Source organism: Notolepis coatsorum (assembly GCF_963971535.1).
Source record: "Notolepis coatsorum genome assembly, chromosome: 14".
NCBI lineage: Eukaryota > Metazoa > Chordata > Actinopteri > Aulopiformes > Paralepididae > Notolepis > Notolepis coatsorum.
This window is the reverse complement of record NC_140178.1, coordinates 113,482,036-113,500,442: the sequence shown is the minus strand read 5'-3', so window position 1 is coordinate 113,500,442 and position 18,407 is coordinate 113,482,036. Positions and strand designations below refer to the sequence as shown.

The window sequence follows — 18,407 nt, the reverse complement described above, 5'->3', positions numbered from 1 at the left end:
CAGGATGATGTTAGGGTCTCTGTGATTGGTCAGGATGATGTTAGGATCTCTGTGATTGGTCAGGATGATGTTAGGATCTCTGTGATTGGTCAGGATGATGTTAGGATCTCGTGATTGGTCAGGATGATGTTAGGGTCTCTCTTATTAGGGTCTCTTATTGGTCAGGATGATTTTAGGGTCTCTTATTGGTCAGGATGATGTTAGGGTCTCTTATTGGTCAGGATGATTTTAGGGTCTCTTATTGGTCAGGATGATGTTAGGGTCTCTTATTGGTCAGGATGATTTTAGGGTCTCTTATTGGTCAGGATGATTTTAGGGTCGCTCTTATTGGTCAGGATGATGTTAGGGTCTCTTATTGGTCAGGATGATTTTAGGGTCGCTCTTATTGGTCAGGATGATGTTAGGGTCTCTCTTATTAGTCAGGATGATGTTAATAATAATAACTTGGTTTTATATAGCACCTTTCAAAAGACCCAAGGTCGCTTTACATAGGGGAAACAAAAGTAACAAACATAGTGGACAGACACAACATACAAAGTGAGAAATTATGGGTTAAAGGCCAAGTTGAAGAGGTGGGTTTTGAGGATTTTTTTTTTAATGAGTCCAGAGTTGGGGCGTTGCGGAGTTCTGCAGGGAGGGAGTTCCAGAGGGTGGGAGCTGCCACACTGAAAGCTCTGTCCCCGAAGGTCCGCAGTCTGGTTCGGGGGATGGAGAGCTGACCAGTGTCTGAGCATCGCAGGGACCGTGACTGAGTGTGGGGGTGGAGGAGGTCAGTGAGGTACTGAGGTGCCAGAGCGTGGAGGGAGTGTAGGTGATGCAGGATTTGATGGGGAGCCAGTGTAGGTGGATGAGGGTGGGGGTGATGGGAGCCAGTGGAGGTGGATGAGGGTGGGGGTGATGGGGAGCCAGTGGGGGTGGATGAGGGTGATGGGGAGCCAGTGAAGGTGGGTGAGGGTGGGGGTGATGGGGAGCCAGTGTAGGTGGATGAGGGTGGGGGTGATGGGGAGCCTGTGGAGGTGGGTGAGGGTGGGGGGGTGGGGAGCCAGTGTAGGTGGATGAGGGTGGGGGTGATGGGGAGCCAGTGGGGGTGGATGAGGGTGATGGGGAGCCAGTGTAGGTGGATGAGGGTGGGGGTGATGGGGAGCCAGTGAAGGTGGATGAGGGTGGGGGGGTGGGGAGCCAGTGAAGGTGGATGAGGGTCTCTCTTGTTGGTCAGAGTGAGGGTGGGGTCTCTGTGATTGGTCAGAGTGAGGGTGGGGTCTCTGTGATTGGTCAGAGTGAGGGTGGGGTCTCTGTGATTGGTCAGAGTGAGGGTGGGGTCTCTGTGATTGGTCAGGGGGATGTCGGGGACCCGCCCTCGGTCAGGGTCTTGAAGTGGACGGACAGAGCCTCCTCCTCTGGGTTGGGGGGCCGTCTGAACTCCTCCCTGGTGACCAGGTACCCGACCAGCACCCCGAAACACACCAGCAGCAGCCCCAGCACGTTGGCCAGCACCCCCTCAGGAGCAGACGCAGAGTAGGTCGGCCTGGTGGGAGACAGAACAGCAGTTATAATGTGTCTGTCTGTCTGTCTGTCTGTCTGTCTGTCTGTCTGTCTGTCTGTCTGTCTGTCTGTCTGTCTGTCTGTCTGTCTGTCTGTCTGTCTGTCTGTCTGTCTGTCTGTCTGTCTGTCTGTCTGTCTGTCTGTCTGTCTGTCTGTCTGTCTGTCTGTCTGTCTGTCTGTCTGTCTGTCTGTCTGTCTGTCTGTCTGTCTGTCTGTCTGTCTGTCTGTCTGTCTGTCTGTCTGTCTGTCTGTCTGTCTGTCTGTCTGTCTGTCTGTCTGTCTGTCTGTCTGTCTGTCTGTCTGTCTGTCTGTCTGTCTGTCTGTCTGTCTGTCTGTCTGTCTGTCTGTCTGTCTGTCTGTCTGTCTGTCTGTCTGTCTGTCTGTCTGTCTGTCTGTCTGTCTGTCTGTCTGTCTGTCTGTCTGTCTGTCTGTCTGTCTGTCTGTCTGTCTGTCTGTCTGTCTGTCTGTCTGTCTGTCTGTCTGTCTGTCTGTCTGTCTGTCTGTCTGTCTGTCTGTCTGTCTGTCTGTCTGTCTGTCTGTCTGTCTGTCTGTCTGTCTGTCTGTCTGTCTGTCTGTCTGTCTGTCTGTCTGTCTGTCTGTCTGTCTGTCTGTCTGTCTGTCTGTCTGTCTGTCTGTCTGTCTGTCTGTCTGTCTGTCTGTCTGTCTGTCTGTCTGTCTGTCTGTCTGTCTGTCTGTCTGTCTGTCTGTCTGTCTGTCTGTCTGTCTGTCTGTCTGTCTGTCTGTCTGTCTGTCTGTCTGTCTGTCTGTCTGTCTGTCTGTCTGTCTGTCTGTCTGTCTGTCTGTCTGTCTGTCTGTCTGTCTGTCTGTCTGTCTGTCTGTCTGTCTGTCTGTCTGTCTGTCTGTCTGTCTGTCTGTCTGTCTGTCTGTCTGTCTGTCTGTCTGTCTGTCTGTCTGTCTGTCTGTCTGTCTGTCTGTCTGTCTGTCTGTCTGTCTGTCTGTCTGTCTGTCTGTCTGTCTGTCTGTCTGTCTGTCTGTCTGTCTGTCTGTCTGTCTGTCTGTCTGTCTGTCTGTCTGTCTGTCTGTCTGTGAGTATAGTAATATAGTATATAGCAGCGTAACAGAATAATAATATATTAAAATATTGTATAATACTGTATACCAATATGGTGTAGTATAAATAGTATGATTTAGTTATATTATAATCAAATAAAAAGTATAAAATTATATAGAATTATTACATGGCGTTTTCACATTCGCCGAAATGCTTGCTTGTGATTGATCAATAGCGCGCGTCAGAGGTCAGTTATCAGACAATAATGACCGCTGTGGGACAATAATGACCGCTGTGCGCAGCTGTTCGCAATCAAGCCCACAATAATGACCGCTGTGCGCAGCTGTTCGCAATCAAGCCCACTGACATCAGTGCAAACTGCCGGCTGCCGGGGAAGCTGCTGGGGGGCGGAGCGACGAGCACTCAGCGGAGCCAGAACCAGTGTTACTGTTGCGAGTCGATGTAAAATGAATTAGGTATAATTATTGTTAGTAAGTTAGCCATGTAATAAGCGGGATAATGTATAGCTATACTCGATCATTGTCGCAAAATAATTGACCTTCACTGACGTTTAAAACACCTCGCCGAGGCGGCTCGGTATTTTAAACTCTGTCGGTCAATTATTTTGCGACAATGACCTCGTAGCTATACATTATCCCTTACATGTACTGTTGGACTGTGGTAATTCCATGCACGAATAAATAAATAAATGATGATGATGATGATGATGATGATGATGATGATGATGATGATGATGATGATGATGATGATGATGATGATGATGATGATGATGATGATGATGATGATGATGATGATGATGATGATGATGATGATGATGATGATGATATATACTTACAGGCTGAACAGTAGTTTCTCAGTGATGCCCATCAGTGATGTTCCTATAGACATGGCCAGCAGGACCAACCCAAAGAACACGTGCAGAGGGAGGTAAACCTCCCGTAACCGTGACGACGCAACAGGAAGTAGGAAGAACAGCAAACCCATCACCCACTGGAGAGAGGGGGAGAGATACATGTTGTTTTAACAACACATCTTAGGTTAAACAAACATGTTACTAAATGTGATGATGATCTGAACATGTTACTAAATGTGATGATGATCTGAACATGTTACTAAATGTGATGATGTTCTGAACATGTTACTAAATGTGATGATGATCTAAACATGTTACTAAATGTGATGATCTAAACATGTTACTAAATGTGATGATGATCTGAACATGTTACTAAATGTGATGATGATCTGAACATGTTACTAAATGTGATGATGATCTGAACATGTTACTAAATGTGATGATGATCTGAACATGTTACTAAATGTGATGATGATCTAAACATGTTACTAAATGTGATGATGATCTAAACATGTTACTAAATGTGATGATGATCTAAACATGTTACTAAATGTGATGATGATCTAAACATAAGTTATAGGCAGTGGATTGAGTTTAGGCAACAGAGTTCAGAGTTCATATGGTATAGATTGTGTGTGTATGTGCGTGCGTGCGCGTGTGTGGTACCTGTATACAGAAGAATATAAACGTAGCCATTCCACACCAGCTGTGTAAGGAGTACATGTCAGGAATCTTTGCTGCACTGTGGAAATCAAACACTGCTACTATACCTACACACACACACACACACACACACACACATAAACACATGCACTCGCACACATAAACACACAGTTAATTCATGACACAAAGCTATTATATTAGAGCAACATATATTATAGTATATATATATATAATGTATTATTCAAGCTTGGTGTGGCTAGCAGGAGCAACCCCTAAATCAAATCAAATGTATTGATCTAGCCCGAGATCACAAGGCATTGCCCCCCTGGGCTGCACAGTCAAGAAGAAACATCAACGGACCACGAACAAAATCCAGATATGCAACACTCCCAGACTTTCCCCAATGAAGTGGTAGTGGACTTTGTCACATGGTGCGGTAAAAACCACCTGCAGCTATATGTGGCGAAGACCAGGGAACTGGTTGTGGAGCTGGGGAGGAGGAGGAGTTTACCTGTGACCCCCGTTTCCATCAGGGGAGTCGATGTGGACATGGTGGAGGATTACAAATACCTCGGTGTGCACATCGACAACAAACTGAACGGGTCCAAACACGCAGAGGCACTGTACAAGAAGGGCCAGAGCCGACTCTACTTCCTCAGAAGGCTGAGATCCTTCAACGTCTGTACAAGGATGTTGAGGATGTTCTACGAGTCGGTGGTGGCGTGTGCCTTCTTGTACGCTGTGACCTGCTGGGGCAGCGGGCTGAGAGCGGGGGACGCAAACAGGCTGGATAAGCTGGTCAGGAAGGCCAGTAACGTGGTGGAGCTGGACTCTCTAGCGGTGGTGGCGGAGAGGAGGAGCCTTGCTAAGCTCCAGGCCATCAGGGAAAACACCTCCGACACATTATACACAGACTTGGCTGACAGGAGGAGCATGTTCAGTGCTAGACTAACACTCCCATGATGTAGCACTGAACGGCACAGGAAGTCCTTCATTCCGACAGCCATCCAACAACGCATCACTGTGCCTCACTGCATCACTGAGCACAGGGTGACAGTTACCATCTTCCTGGACTTTTAAAACAACTCTGTTCAATATTACACTTCTGTAGACTTCTGTATATTTTTACTGTATATTCTTTATTCTATTCTTAGACAATTTGTTCTGTTAAAATGTCTAAATGTTTAATGTGAGCGATTTGTAGTGTCAAATTTCCCTCTGGATTATTAAAGTATTTCTATTCTATTCTATTCTATGAAGATATGAAACGCCTCACTAAAACCTAGCATATATACATGAAATTAAACACATACATTAGGGGTGGGTGTGTAACGGTTCCCCCGGTCCTGCGGGACCGGACGGCAACCCTTCTCCCGGTTCGACTGATCCAGGTGTCGGACCATCTCAACTCCCCTTCCATACTTCATAATACAACATTGCCAACCGGTGGGCTGATCCAGATCTGGCAGATCTGGCATCAGCTCACTCACCTGATTAATATTATTTACTGCCATTTGTGTTTATTATGTTTATTGTCTGTGTTGTCGTTGTTGTCTCCACTTTGTTAGACTTGTGTTCCCCTGTCTGTGTTTTGTAAATATGTTTTAGTCTTGTTGGTCTCAGTTTGTTCAATTGTTATTGTTTTTCCCAGTGTGCTCTGTGTTCTGTTGTTTCTGTCTACCACACCTGTGTCCTGTTTGTAATTACCCTCCGTCTCTAATTAGTGTTTGTATATTAGGTGTTGTGGGCCAGCAGTCACTTGCTGGTTCATTGTTTAATTGTTACCGTTGTTGTCAGTCGTGTTTGTTGTTTTCTGTTTCAAGTAAAAGCCTTATTATTCACCACTACGCCGTCTCCTGTATCCTGTATATCTCTCCATTCTACACTGCAAACTGAGTTCCACCACATCATGCCAGCAAAGCGGCACCATCGTAACAGTGGGGGAAAAATCGATACGTAGTAGTATCGCGATACTTTGCGTGGCGATACTGTATCGATACAGGGATGCCAAGTATCGATAATTTAATTATTCATAATTTTTTTTTTTTAAATGTTGTATAAGGAAGTTGCATTGTTAATTTCAATACCTGTAATTAGGGATGTCCCGATCGCCTTTTTTTGCTCCCGATCCGATCCTGATCCCGATCATGTGATTTTGAGTATCTGTCGATACCGATCTTTCCCGATCCGATCTTTCACATTAGTAATCAATTTGACGCATTTGTCAGAAACTGGCGAAGCGAGACAAGCCCCTCTGTTCCCTTGAAATAGCCCCAGTCGAGCGCGGCGGCTCGCATTACATTCACCATACGAGAAATATGCAAAGTTTCAATCTGTTGCAGTGTTAGCACTTGGTACCCCATTTCGTGACTGTGATGCACGCCAACATGTGTGTGTATTCACTCGGCCAAACCTTGTTGGCGTGCATCACAGTCACGAAAGGGGCTAAGCACTTGGTTGGCTAGCAGATAGCAGTGTTAGCACTCGGATGACTAGCAGAGCCACTTAGCCAGTTAGCTCCCACTAGCAATCCTAGCACTAGTAGTAGAATACGGCGATTCCACTCAGAAAAACAGTCTCTCAACATTAGCGTTTGCACTTTCCTTGAGTTGACTGCGTCCTCCTGATGTACCACGTCGTGTTTATATCCCTCCGTCTCGGTCCCACCTTGACGTTGAATCGATATCCCCCCCCACTTCTCTATACGTTTCATCCGTCCGTCCTTTGGCTGTGCGTGTCCGGTATAACGTTGAACGCACACATATTGGACTGGCTTCGGTTTTATTTTTTAAATGCTTCCAAACTTCTGACATTTTGTCTAGCTGCTCAGGTGTTACGAGTTATCAGGTGGAGCTGCTGGTGTTTTGGGAGTGACGCGTTGTGAGGTCTCCTATTTTCGGCCCACGTCACTGTCGTGCGACGGTGTAAATCAAAGGAAATGCATTTGTTTTGGCAAATTCTGCTGTGTGACAATAAATAAATGAATGATGATATGTAATTAAAACCAAAACTAAGGCCTCAGTATGAGTTTAAGACGTGAACATGGTCATGTTTGTTGAATAAAATTGTTTTATTTTTATTTTTTTTACTGTTGATTTTTATTTAATTTTTTCCCCCGATCCCGATCCTCTGAAAATCACGTGATCTGCGCTGACATCGGGACATCCCTACCTGTAATACTAATAGTACAGTAGTCCACACACACACATGTGCATTCAGTTAAGTTGGAATATGACTGTAATACAAACAGTTCAGTTTGTCAGGTACATGCAACACAGATTACAGTGTTGACATCTGTCTGCTTGAGAAAATACCATGTTCTGCAATAAAAATGATTGAAGTGAGATGAACAGACTGAACTTTATTTTATTAGATAAAACATGTTGACAAAGTTTTACTTTGCAGTTGAAAAAAGGTAATACATTTTATTTATAAAATAATTCGCAATACTCAGCGTATCGCGATATATTTGTATCGCGATACTATCGTATCGTCACGCAAGTATCGCGATAGTATCGTATCGTGAGGTCTCTGCCGATTCCCACCCCTAACATACATACATGGTAGCAATAGTAAGTAAGGTACATAAGAACATTCAAAATGTATTAAAAATTGTTATGAAAAGATCACACACACACACACACACACACACACACACACACACACACACACAACACACACACACACACACACACACGTCTTACCTATGATACTGATGAGCAGCGCCAGCAGGTGGATGACACCATGAAGTATCTTCACTTTTCTTTTACTCTCATTACGGAATACTCTGTAGACGAGGATAGCTGGAGGTAGAGAGACATAGAGAGAGAGAGAGAGAGAGAGAATATAAATAATAATAGGTTAGGCGTTATCTACTAACGAGGTTATAGGCCTGTTCTGGGCGAGAGAGAACCGTTCGATATGGGACAAAGGGCCGGTCGCGTAGCAACGCACATTGGAAGACAGAGAGAGACGGGTTAGACGATTGTTCAAAATGCATCATACTAGACTTACTTGATCATATTTGATCAACTTACAACTAAGCATTTCCTGGCAACAATAATGATGTAACTAAGAGATGCACTGGGATAAAACTATTATTATTTAACAACCTGAAATAATTTATTACGATCATATTATTTTTCATATTATCATGTGGTCTGATTGGATTTTTGTAATAAAATATCCAGCCACACATATTTTGATGACATCATGATTAACACTTTGAGTGCCACGCGTATTGCTTATCCTTACCCCTAGAATGCCAGCCTTATAGTCGTTTCCGCGGTTATTACACACTAAACATCGCGCATTTCCAAGATAATCCAGTCTTTTTTCATAGATCGCGAGATAAAACGCGTTATGTGCAATAAGCCCAAACCATTCTGGCTGATCCCATGAAACCCCAAATACTCCCAAATCAAAAGGTATATGTGACTCGGCATGGCCAAAGCCGACTTGTGACGGCGAGTTACATTTCTCAGAAATCGCGAATATGTCTCGCATTTCAGAAATATGTCAAAATAGAAATATTGCATTTTTTACTGCTTTGAAATATTCTTTCTCTGTTCCCTTATTTGCAAAACATAATACAACTTGTAAATGTGTTAATTATTGTTAGATTGTCCGACAGTATGTGTTCCCGAAGCTTGGGAAAGGACTACAATAAGGGGAGCGGAGCCTCTGAAGGGTGTGTGCGAGCGCCTGTTCATTACAGCTCATTCATTACACGGTACTTGAGAGGTGCTAAAGCAGACACAGAGCTCTGCTTTCATCATAGGAGAGAACGAAAACGTTCGAAAAAAGCATGCATAGTGTAACATTAAGTTACACTTCTATCTTAACCGTTTCTGCGCCAAAAACAAGTTAACTTGTAATCGAATTCTGCCAACAACGAGTAAATTGGATCGTTATTTCTTTTATTCGCTATTTCCATTCATAATTCATCCTGCTGTGCTGTAGGACTCAGTGGCACTCTGACTGAGACCGCAACGGTGCGATACCGCCGCATAACGCCTTGCGGCCGCTATTGCACTCCATTTGAAACTATGTGGTTTGTTTTCTCGGCCGAGCTGCGGCGTGGGGGCGGGTTCTAAACACTCCGGCAAAAGAAGCGGTTACAACAGATGCATCGACAAGGGTCCCCGCCCGCCCGTTCATTTTCTTTGGTGGTAAACGTGGGACACACTACCGCAACCAGTATTTGGAATGGCGATCAGATAATTGGATTATTCTTTTTGCATCATAGACAAGGTAAGGACTATATATTATCAATCTTGCATTGATCCTATAATTTTTTTCCCGTGATTGCAGCGTGTGCGTGTGTGTGCCGTTGGCTGCGATAAAAGCACGGAGGGCCAGTTTTCCCCCGTCCCCTTTCGTGCATGCATGATGAAACATAATACCGATAATCTAGCGTTGATTTCAGGATGATTCAATAATCAGGCGAAAAATGGCAACGTGTTTAGTGGATTTCACTAAAGGGCTGTTTGACGGAGTTCCCTGGGATTACACAGGATCACTCCACAACTATACTCATATTCACCACGGTATAAAACGGAAATGTATAGATGAAAAAATAATCAGTTTTTTGCATGTTGACTGGAAGAAACCCACTGACAATCGACGGCGTTATTAGATCCATAGCTATAATATAAAATATACAAACAAGGTGAGCGATTACATGGGCTTAATGGGTGGCATGGCCTATGCACTTCCCGGAAGGGGCGTGGCACTCATTGTGTTAACGTTAGCAAGCTAAGTGTAGACACGTGAATGTGTCTGACTGTGTTCATTATAACTGTTTCAATGACCCGTTTACTTTTGTGCCCGGCAAAGCATTGTGGGAGGACTAACACTAGGGGGAGCTGGTTGGCGTCGGTCTGGTAGTTGGTAGAGAGATGCGAAGAGGACCGGTATCCACGAAGAGCCACATGTGCGGGGTCTCTTCGGCGCTATCCGCGGGAGCGAGTGGACGTGTTGGCCACGAGCATTCTACTTTTGAAACACGTGAAATACCAATTGTGCACCGGAGCAGAAGAAGTAACGCAGCGTGCCGTAAGCTTATTAATATCAAGTATAGTGATTAGGTTACGCCAAGACGAAGAGGACGTTCGGCAGATGGACTGTGAAGATGAACGTTAAAGTGTTGCGTATTAGCACGTACAGTCGGAGAGTCAGGCTAGCCATTTCGGCTATTAGCTTAGCTAAAGTATAGTGCACTAGCCTTTTTAGCTTAGCACATCGTGTCGCCGGTTTCCAGCGGCAAGAGGATTCGGACACGAGAGATTCTACTGGACATCCACAGCATTGCTACCGACTACCTGCTGACCGCCAGACCAGCCCCCTTCTAAGTATCACAGGTGACGGTTTCTCGGGACCTTTTACGGCCAAGTAACCCCAGACAGTTGTTATAAAGCACCTGCCACACTTTGGAGCATTAAGTGTTTATTTTGGTAGCATGCTCGGGACCGAGTGAAGGGGCTGTCCTGTTTTGGGCCACTACGTTCTCCAGCCACGACAGGGCGCTCCAACGGGCGGGGGTTTGTTTATTCTTTTCTTTGCGTTTACTTTAACATGCCGGCTTAGTATAGCTAAAGTGTATTTCAAATGTGTGGGCCCACTCAGATTTTGTACGCGTACATTGTGCCGCCCACGTGTTTAAGCTGCGCAGCGTCTTCAAAGAGTGTTTATCAGTCCAGTAGCTCATCTGTGCTTCGTGCCGTTGTCTTGCTGCCCAAGGGCAAATGTTACCAGAGTGTTATTGTCTCGCCGCCATAGGGCGAAAGTTATCAGTAACATAGTATGGTTATGCGATGTGCTACTGTCGTGTCGACATTAACAGTAGAAAGTCTCCAGTGAGGTAACACGGTTATACACTGTACACACTGTGGTGTTAAATTCCTTAAGTAAAGGGAGAGACTGATAATTGGATTCACTGTGTGTGTGGTTTAATGGTGCATTACTGTCTAACCTCTTTTAATACCCTGTATTCTACTAAGCGGGGTAGGTGCTAATTTCAGGTCTCCTACAGCCAGCAAGGTATGGTACTGCTTTGGGGAGAATTATACCGACCACTACTTCCACCGGGTGTGAGGGGGTGTGGGACGTACTAGGGGGAGTGTGGGTGTGTAGGGATTACAGAGTATTGCCCTTAAGAGGCGGGAAAGACCAGTACGCAAATCCTAAGGCCCTATATGCCACCTTTGTTAACCTTAAACCTAGTACCCCAACACTGCAGTCGGGGGCCCAGCTGGCTCTGCCGGGTTCCTACTATCCGGTGCCAGTAGAATATCACCCTCACTAAGTAGGGATAATCCACCCTTCTACATAAGCATGACAAGCACCTCTCTCTATATAATTTACGCAAGTCTATTCTCGCGGCCCGTTCTGTCGCCCGGCCGACATTAAACAGCAGTCTGTTATAATTAAATCACATTTAACATGTTAAGAATTTTATGACTGCTCACAGGTACCCGGAAGAGAGCTCACATCACCCCTGTACTTGCCTCCCTTCACTGGCTCCCGGTGCGCTTTAGAATAGACTTCAAGGTCCTTTTATTGGTTTATAAAGCCCTAAATGGTAAGTCCCCTGCTTACCTAGCAGACCTCCTCACCCCCTATACCAACGCCAGGGCCCTCAGATCGGCTGATAAGGGTCTCCTAACCACCCGTAGGTCTAACTTCAAGTCTAGGGGGGGGACGTGCTTTTGCGGTCGTAGCCCCTGACCTCTGGAACAGTATCCCCATGTCCATTAAATCTACCCCCTCCATCGAGTCTTTTAAATCAAAACTCAAAACCCACCTATATCGCCTGGCCTTCCCTGACTCACTTTGACTCTTGCCGTACTTGTTGACGTGTTGTTCTGTTTTTCCTTTGTCTATCCGTTGATTTTATTTTATTTTTCTGTTTATTTTATACTTTTCTTTGTACTTAGCTTAGCTATGTGAAGCACTTTGGTTGACAAGCGTCATGTTTAAACGTGCTATACAAATAAATTTGATTGATTGATTGATTGATTGATTGATTGATTGATGAGCGAACAAATTTCGTTAGATTGGATTTAATGCTACCTAATGTCATATAAATTTATTTAATCGACTAAAGTTGAGGCCCCCCCTCAGGTGGCTGGCTGGCCCGCAGTTTTCACTGACAGCAACCTGGTAGCCCCTTTCGTGACTGTGATGCACGCCAACAAAACCAACTTGCTCCTCAATAGGAAACCACCCTATTTTAACTCTGAAGAACTGATCCGACGCAAAACGTTCGTTATACAAGTATCGCAGAGAGATTTCAACGGTACTCACTGTTGCACGAGGGTCTTGGACAGAGAATGGCAATGGTTTGAAAGCTCTGCGTTGCTAATAAACATTTTAAATATTTTTTATAAACTGGTCAACACTGCTCAAAACGGCTTTAGCTGCCTGATGCGCCTCACAAATGCGCATCAGGCACCCAATGCCGGAAATAAAGCTGTGTTGACAAGGTCGGTTTGCCAAATTTGCTTTACCAGATGCTCTATTATGATGTCTATTGCTAATTATTGTTGGAATGGGATGGAATGGTAGAGGTAACTTTGATGATAAAATTGAAGATGATATTAACGGGGCACTATTTTCCTGATTACTAAGCTGCCCAAGCCTAGACTGGGGAAAGAGTTGAAGGGGACCAAGCCTAGACTGGGGAGAGAGTTGAAGGGGGCCAAGCCTAGACTGGGGAAAGAGTTGAAGGGGGCCAAGCCTAGACTGGGGAGAGAGTTGAAGGGGGCCAAGCCTAGACTGGGGAGAGAGTTGAAGGGGGACAAGCCTAGACTGGGGAGAGAGTTGAAGGGGGCCAAGCCTAGACTGGGGAGAGAGTTGAAGGGGGCCAAGCCTAGACTGGGGAGAGAGTTGAAGGGGGCCAAGCCTAGACTGGGGAGAGAGTTGAAGGGGGCCAAGCCTAGACTGGGGAGAGAGTTGAAGGGGGCCAAGCCTAGACTGGGGAGAGAGTTGAAGGGGGCCAAGCCTAGACTGGGGAGAGAGTTGAAGGGGGCCAAGCCTAGACTGGGGAGAGAGTTGAAGGGGGCCAAGCCTAGACTGGGGAGAGAGTTGAAGGGGGCCAAGCCTAGACTGGGGAGAGAGTTGAAGGGGGTAAGTTAATTGAGCTACTGTAGAACTTGGACATACAAAGCATCAATTTACTTTTTTTTTTGTGTAGAAATGAAAAGAGGGCTTGCAATGTGTCAGACATATTCATAGAGAGCAGCTTGGCTCCAGACCTGTTTAAATGTACTCCGTCCCTATTGAAGGTCATATCTGTCATAAAAAAGAGTGAAGTTATCTATGTAGGTAATGTTCCAGAACCAACAGCTTTCCTTCAGCCACAGATGTAATTGGCGAAGGCGACTGTATTTCATATCCCCACGATATAGGCAGGGTAGGGGCCCTGAGATGGCTATGGTCTTACCAGTCTCCCAGAGTGTCCAGTAATCTATTAAACTCCTCTTTTATCAGTTCTGATGCATCAGCTTTGACATCATTGGCTCCAATGTGAACCACCAGGGAGTTATGACACACCTCGGACAACAGACTAGGTATCATAGTGTTGATGTCCGCCACTTTAGCACCAGAGTAGCACCCTGTCTCGCAACCCTTCACAGAGACATAGCGGACGATTGAGTCACCTATAATAAGAGTGTCCGAGACAATAGGGGACAGAGTAGGAACAGGAACAGCTCTGTCGCTGAGAGCTGCATTGACGATGCTGGCAGCGGGAACGAAAGGTTATCCTATAACCTAGTTATATGAATATATGAAGCGTCTCGCTCCTGCCATTATGAGATAACTCTTATCTCCTAGCACCTACTGTGCTCATGAACAAACAATTTGCACCCATGCACCTGACCAGGCCACGCCCCAGCGTCCTCCTATAAGACGCCGGACATGGTCACACTCTACCTTCCTCGGAAAAAAAAGTTTCCAACATTGAAAACCCAACCAAGGGACCTCAGGGCGCTGAGAGCGAGACGCTCTGCCAGTATTCATATAACTAGGTTATAGGATAACCTTTCGTTATATATCATACTGGTCATCGTGTCTCACTCCTGCCATTATGAGATATGGGGCAGAGCAGACGCGTGGCCCGACAAGTGTACCCCCTGAGGGCCCGTAAGCCCCAACCAGGGAGGAGGGGAGTCCCGTCCACCCGCCCGTCCTAACGAAGGGGGGGGGGGGGGCAGTCAACTCCACCAAAGTGCGAAAAAGAGGGAACCAGGGACCCCTAAAAATGCACAGTACAGGCGTGACCACGCGTGACACAGCACCCCGTGGCAGTGGCACACACCCCTGCTAGCCCACGACAGGTGGGACGCAGGGGAGGTCCCAGACCTCAGAACCGCCTGGGAGACAGAACCCCCAGTCATGTCCATGAGGTAAAACTTAACGAAGGGACCCGGGGAGGACCAGGAGGCCCCAGCACAGATGTCCTCCACCGAGGCCCCCCCTAACAGGGCAGCAGCCCGAGGGGGGACCTGTCCAGCCAACGTGCAGCAAAAGGCAACGCCCCTGCACAACCAATGTGACAGGTGTCACATTGGACAATAGGGTCTGTACCAAACCCAAAAACGGGTGGGGTTGTGTAAACACAAAACCCCGCCTCAGCGTTCTCCCCATCCACCTCGACATATGGCACTGCTGTAGCCATATGTGATGATAATCCCAAGCGCACCCGCCGCCACTTGGCGCTGGTCCGCCAGAAACCGTAGATAGGCGGCCCGGTCCCACCCGCTGTGCGTTGCTAACCCTGGACTCACCAACCGCGCGAGCAGGGCGTCTCGTGGATCTGGGATATCGCACCCTGACACTACCAACGAGGCAATCGCACATTTTAACCCTTGCCTGTCCTGCCTGCAGAGAGAGTTATCATAACACTTTAAAAACTACATGTGTGATGTGTAAACATATAACCAATGATTAGTACAGGTTAGGGATGCTCGATATTGGCTTTTTTACCGATACCGATATTGTCCAACTCTTAATTTCCGATACCGATATCAACCGATATCAACCGATATATGCAGGGTTTCCCCCCCCAAAAAACTGAATAATTTCAGGTAACTAATAATTTCACTGGATATATATATAACAAATATTGTTATTGTTTTTTTCTTTTTTTAAACCGATACAGATATTTTCCGATATCACATTTTACTGCCGATATCGGCCGATAATATCGGTCGGCCGATAATATCGGACATCCCTAGTACAGGTATATATATATCTGTATATATTAGAGGTGGGCATAGATTAATTTTTTTTAATCTAGATTAATCTATCTGCAATCCTGGATTTAATCTAGATTAATCTAGATTAAAATGGCTAAAAAATAAAAAATAAATCTGCCGAAGGCATTCAAAATATGTGTGTTCTACCCAAATAAGTAAGTCCTTACTTTGTCTTTCCTCCTTATGTTTCTCAGGCCAGGTGGCCCATTACACCATGAGCCCATCTCCCGTTTCCAAAATGCATTACAGACTGTTTGAAAAAGCTGTTTTGCTATGATAATTGGTAATGAAATATCAAAATAATGTTCAATAAGATGTACTTGTGTTTAATAAGTCGTTTTATTCAGAAGTTAACACAAATACATAATATTACCAGTACAGTACAGTATCTAGCACACTCTCAGGAGCAAAACAGAAAGAATCATTTCAAACTTGAACTATGTGACATGGCTTGAATCAACTGCTCCAGTGGAGTTGCTCAGTGGCCAATGGTGTCAACTGTGGTTGTACTGGGCAGCTCCCAGGTGTGAATGGAACTGTGTGAATGTGAAGCAGGGCGTTCCTGAAAAAGAGCATCTGTGCTCAGCGAACCTACCCTGGTTAAATATATGCGTTAATTATATTATCGCGCGATACTAGTATAGCGTTAACGCAGCACGTTAACGCCGTTAACGGCCCAGCTCTAGTATATATATATATATATATATAAGCATATAGACTATCCATGCTAAAAAGGACCATGTACTATAGTACAGCCGTCTCCCTCGTCTGTTTCTCTTACTGCTAGAGTGGGAAGGAATGTGCCGAGAGGTGGTGACCTTGGGAGATGGCTCCGAGCACAGATGGAATCCTAGGTGCTTCCCCAGCACAGAGACAAAGGGAGGTTCTACCATATCTGTTACTGTTACAATTACTTTTTAAGTTACAACCCAGTGGAGTAAACGGGAGCCAATGGAAACTAGAAGAGGAGGCGGGTTCATTCTTATGTGTTATACGTTGATTTTCAGATTCAAGCAGATTTTGCTTGCAGACACCAGGCGTGTTAGGCTATGCTATCTTAGAGATGAGATGTTTTGTTTTTATAATTTTTTTTTTTTTTTTTTTTACTTAAATTTTTATTAACATTTATAGACAAACACTTACACAAAAATGGAACCCATAATACAACATTGTTAAACAGACATAAATAATAAAGTACAAAAAATATAATACAATTGTAATACCCAAAAAAGTAAAAAATAAAATCAGAAAATGCTAACTAAGTCAAAAGTGTGTGACATGGGTTCAGAGACCCTCCTTGAACCTCTTTCCTCCTTTACCCTTCGCCCTCTTGTGATGCATTTGGTTCTTCCTCTGTGATGTCGTTTTCGTTCCCCTTGTAATCCTCCCACTTTCCCCATCTTTCTCCAAATGTCTCTTCCTGTAACCTCAGCATGTGTGTTATCCTCTCCATATCCTGTATCTCCTCCACTATTCCTACCCATTGTGCTATTGTCGGTGGGTCTTCTTTGTACCACAGTCTTGTTATTGCTTTTCTGGCCGCTATCAACATTATCTTTATTAAATATTTGTCCCCCCCTCGTATTCCCTCGTGTGTCAGGTCTCCTAAGTAAAGCACCAGTCCTGTTTGTGGTAACCCGTATCCTAATATTCTGATCATTGCCTCCCCTATCTCCTCCCAATACCCCTTCAGCTTCTGACATCCCCAGAATATGTGTGTGTGATTTGCCCCCTCCTTCCCACACATCCTCCAGCATGCTCTTTGTGTTGGTGCATATTTTCCCTTCAGCTCTGGGGTTATAAAGAATCTGATTATGTTTTTCCATCCAAACTCTTTCCATATCCTCGATCCTGTTGTTGAATGTTGCACCTCGCATATGCTCCCCCATTCCTTCCCCGTTATTCCTATCTCTAGTTCTCTCTCCCATTTCTCCCTTATATAATCGGTCGTGTGTCCCTTGCTGGTCATTATAGCCCGGTACAGTGCTGCTATTACCCTTCCTTTCCCTCCTTCATATGCCCTTACTATCATCCTAATTATTCCATTCTGTTCTTCTTCCTTGTCCCCTCTTATTTCTTTATTATAGTAATCTCTAATCTGTAGATATCTGAAGTGGTCCCTGTTTTCTAGTCCAAAGTTCTCCTTTAATTTTTGTAGTGTTTGCATTTCCCCCTTCTCTATCATTTTGCATATCGCTGTTGCGCCCCCCCCCCCCCCCCCCCCCCCCCCCCCCCCCCCTCTCCCACCTCCTGAATCCATGGTCCAGCCTCCCTGGTTTGAATCTCTTGTCATGTGCTATCCATCTCAGAACCCCTGACTGCTTCTCTAATTTGTGTGTTTTTACTACTCTGTTCCATATGGTCAAGGTGCATTTGGTGATAGGATCTAACAGTCCCTCTTTTTCTTTGAACAGTTCCCTATCTCCCACCAGAGCTTGTACCTTGTATCCCTCCCCTTCTTTTTCAATGTCTTTCCATCTTGCCTCATATTTGTCGTTACACCAGCACGTCACTGCTCTCAGTTGCGCTGCATAATAATAATCTTGTAGGCTGGGTACTGCCATCCCTGCCTCTTCCTTTGGTAGTTGTAGTGTTTTATATCTGACCCGTGGTCTTCTCCCCGCCCATATGAACCTCGATATCAGTCTGTCCCACTCCCTGAATTGATTCTGTGGTATTTGTATCGGTAGTGATTGGAACAGGTACAGTAACCTTGCTAGTATGTTCATTTTAATTACCTCTATTCTTGAATTGAAGTCCAAGGGCATTACTGTCCATCTCTCCAAGTCTCTCTTGATGTTCTGATTTATCTGTGTATAGTTCGCCTCAAACAGTTTCCCCACCCCTCTCGTGATGTTCACCCCTAAGTATTTAATCTTGTCCATGTCCCATCTTATCCCGTACTGTTCCCTAATTTCCGTCGTTGGGGTATAGTTCCATGCTAAGGTCTGTGTCTTTGTCACGTTTAGTTTGTATCCTGAGTAGTGGCCATATTCCTTCAGTAGATCCATCAGTGCCGGGAAGCTCTTGTCTGGTTGCCTCATGTATACTATCA

At 45.3% G+C, this 18,407-nt stretch overlaps 1 protein-coding gene across 1 annotated transcript in view; it reads right to left on the bottom strand.

The window, feature by feature from the left end:
- Nucleotides 1-1,119: 1,119 nt before the first annotated feature.
- cyb561 (cytochrome b561) overlaps nt 1,120-18,407 on the bottom strand; it is a 38,134-nt gene continuing 20,846 nt past the window's right edge. Inside the window, exons 3-6 of the mRNA XM_084328523.1 lie at nt 7,796-7,894; nt 4,095-4,198; nt 3,411-3,565; nt 1,120-1,525 (exon numbers count right to left, since the gene is read on the bottom strand). Coding sequence (XP_084184649.1) covers nt 1,333-1,525; nt 3,411-3,565; nt 4,095-4,198; nt 7,796-7,894 — 551 coding nt within the window. The 3' untranslated portion in view covers nt 1,120-1,332. The remainder of the gene's footprint in view (nt 1,526-3,410; nt 3,566-4,094; nt 4,199-7,795; nt 7,895-18,407) is intronic.